The sequence below is a fragment of the Vollenhovia emeryi genome, unplaced genomic scaffold (genome assembly GCF_000949405.1).
Source record: "Vollenhovia emeryi isolate VEMERY1.0 unplaced genomic scaffold, V.emery_V1.0 DF943772.1, whole genome shotgun sequence".
NCBI lineage: Eukaryota > Metazoa > Arthropoda > Insecta > Hymenoptera > Formicidae > Vollenhovia > Vollenhovia emeryi.
This window is the reverse complement of record NW_011962594.1, coordinates 1-2,857: the sequence shown is the minus strand read 5'-3', so window position 1 is coordinate 2,857 and position 2,857 is coordinate 1. Positions and strand designations below refer to the sequence as shown.

The 2,857-nt window shown below is 37.5% G+C and overlaps 2 protein-coding genes across 2 annotated transcripts; one reads left to right on the top strand and one right to left on the bottom strand.

The window, feature by feature from the left end:
* Nucleotides 1-37: 37 nt before the first annotated feature.
* On the bottom strand, nt 38-436 carry LOC105564909 (the record flags this gene model as incomplete). The annotated part of the gene is made up of 1 exon (XM_012017681.1): nt 38-436. A coding segment is annotated over exon 1 (399 nt), but the record flags the coding sequence as incomplete, so codon positions are not given.
* Nucleotides 437-942: 506 nt separating this feature from the next.
* Nucleotides 943-2,812, top strand: LOC105564901 (the record flags this gene model as incomplete). The annotated part of the gene is made up of 1 exon (XM_012017669.1): nt 943-2,812. A coding segment is annotated over exon 1 (770 nt), but the record flags the coding sequence as incomplete, so codon positions are not given.
* Between the last annotated feature and the right edge of the window lie 45 nt (nt 2,813-2,857).

The following is a 2,857-nucleotide window of genomic DNA, read 5'->3' as shown; positions in this document are numbered from 1 at the left end:
AGCTAGTGGTTGGATCGCGTTTTAGTTTTTTGTAGACTTGGGCGTCGGACAGCAAGGTGTTGACTTTGTTGTGGTAGTCTCTTTTGTCCATCACCACTGTTGCGTTGCCTTTGTCCGCCGGTAGGATGAGGATGTCGTCATTCTGTCTTAGGCTCCGAAGCGCTAGTCGTTCTTCCCTGTTAATGTTTTGGGTGGGAGGTTTGGCTTTTCGGAGGATCTGGGCTGACTGCTGTCTGATGTTGTTTCCTGCTTCAGGTGGGAGTTGGAAGATGGCGGTTTCTATTTGGCTGATGATCTCTTCTGTCGGGATCCTGGAAGGGGTGACTGCAAAGTTGTGTCCTTTGGCAAGGATGGCTGTTTCGGCGGGTGAAAGGGTCTGACTACTAAGGTTCTTTACTGTCAGGGGAGGAGCTGCTGTTTGCGTGTGTGGTTTCATTTTTGCAAAGCCACCATGCTGGCCCCGTCCCAAAGCTATTTCGCACGGAAACACCGCGAAGGCATAGAAATCTTGAAACACCCAGACAATCTGAATCGCGACAAAGGCTATCAGGTGAGCCCGATATGGCACACCGCCCTCCCGGTTTTTTAAAAAACCGTCAGCTGGGATTGGCTGACCCCCCTCCCTTTGACCACGCCATCTACCGGACTACCCCCTCCCTTCCTCCCCAGCGAGCATAAAAGGACTAGCGCAACGCGAGGGAGCTCAGTCTCACAGAGACTCCCAGCCTGAAAGGACCAGCGCAACGCGAGGGAGCTCAGTCTCACAGAGACTCCCAGCCCTGATGAAGCAGACTGCAACGCCTGCGAAACGTCGGCACCACACTGCAAACAGACGCGGCAACCATCCGGAAGCCATGACTAAAGAAGACAACAGCCGCGAAAGCCTGAAAACCAATATGGTATATGAATTCACTTAATAATTTAATTTAACTGGCTACTTACACCTATGCCCGGTCCTAAACGACCTCTTTAATTTCTAATTGATTTTATATCTTAAAGGATCTATGTTAAAAACCGTAGTCAATCATTAAAATTACTTTCATATTTGATCTATGTATTTCGATATTGTCGGACGAGATACAATCTTATATTTCGTTAGACAAAAATTCGTTGAGTAGTGATGAGAGCATTATTTGTATGTCTAGGAACTTGATATAGGTCCCAATTCTTTGATTGGAAAGAATACTTCAAGGAATGAAGATGAGCCAAATGAAATTTTTGTCTCGGCAAACGACATTTCAGTATCCAGAGAACCTACTTCTAATACAATGAAGAAGTTGCCAGCTTCTAATCAAGAAAAACTATTCGCTTCTGCTACTACGTCATACCATGGACTTGATAAATATTTATTGAAAGATGATGTTAATCGAGCCGAGATTATTTGGTGTCTTTTTACTGTAAGGAATCATTTATCTATCTCTTCTGCTGGCAAGGCAGTGCAGATTTTTTCCAAAATGTTTCCGGACAGCAAAATTGTATCAGCCATGGAGCTTGGTCGTACTAAGATATCATATATGATTGTTTATGGTTTAGCAATATATTTGAGAAGCTAAAGCAAAGAATCAATCACTGTGATTGTTTTGTAGTTTATTTTGATGAGAGCTTAAATAAATATTCTCAGAAGCAGCAAATGGATATAGCAATTCGCTTTTGGTGTACAAATAAAAATGGAGGTAGCTACTCATTATTATAGTTCTGCATTTTTAGGACATGCTACCTCTCACGATTTAATTCAAGCTTTCAAAGCAGAACTAAAAGATTTAAATTTGAAAAAATTACTTCAAATTTCAATGGATGGTCCAAATGTTAATATCAAATTCTTTAAAGATCTACAGATAGATTTATTTCAATCTCATGATGAAGATGATCCTGTTGTGTTATTTATGGGAACTTGTGGTTTGCATGTTATTAACAATGCTTTCAAAACTTCTTTTTATGCTGTAAAATGGAATGTAGTAACATTTCTAAGAGCACTTTATAATTTGTTTAAAGATAGTCCTGCTCGGAAAAGTGATTTCTTATAATATTCAGGTAGTTCATTGATGCCTTTAAAATTTTGTCCAGTAAGATGGTTAAATAATTCAAAAGTTACAGAAAGAGCACTAGAAATGCTGCCATATTTAAGGAAATACAAGGAAAGTTTGGAAAGAGACAAAAAAGAAATCCTTTCTTACAGTTACAAAGTTGTTGTAGAAGGATTGAATGATAAATGCATGCCAGTTAGGTTGGCTTTTTTCTGTTATGTGTCAAAACTAATTGAACCATTTTTGGAGAAATATCAAAATGATGCACCATTAGCTCCGTATTTGTATACTGATCTTACTTGTTTGCTTGTTGACTTAATTAATATCTTTGTAAAAAAGGAAGTCTTAGAAAAAGAAACAAGTATAGATCGAATAAATCTTAATAACAATGCAAACATTATTTTGCCTAAGAATTTAAAATTAGGGTTTGTTGTAAGATCTGAATTTAAGAAACAGAAAGAAATTAAAGAATTTGAAATAAAATCTTTTAAAGATGATTGTGTTATTATACTTAAGTTAATTTGTCAAAAAATTATAGCTAAGTCACCTATTAAGTATAAGTTGTGCAAAGGTATAACTTTTTGTGATCCACAACTTTTGTCCTACTCATTAAGTCAAGCGTTACGAAGGTTAGAAATTGTTTTGGAGATATTTCAAGAAAAAAAATGGTTAAGCTATACCGAGTGTGATGAGCTTTTAAAAGAATTTAAAGACTTCTGCTCAAAACATGGAGTGCTAGAATGCTTTAAACAGTTTGACAGATTGAGTCAAAAATTAGATAATTTTTGGTATAATTTAATTGTAACAATGAATGGGTCACAAAAGCTTCTAAA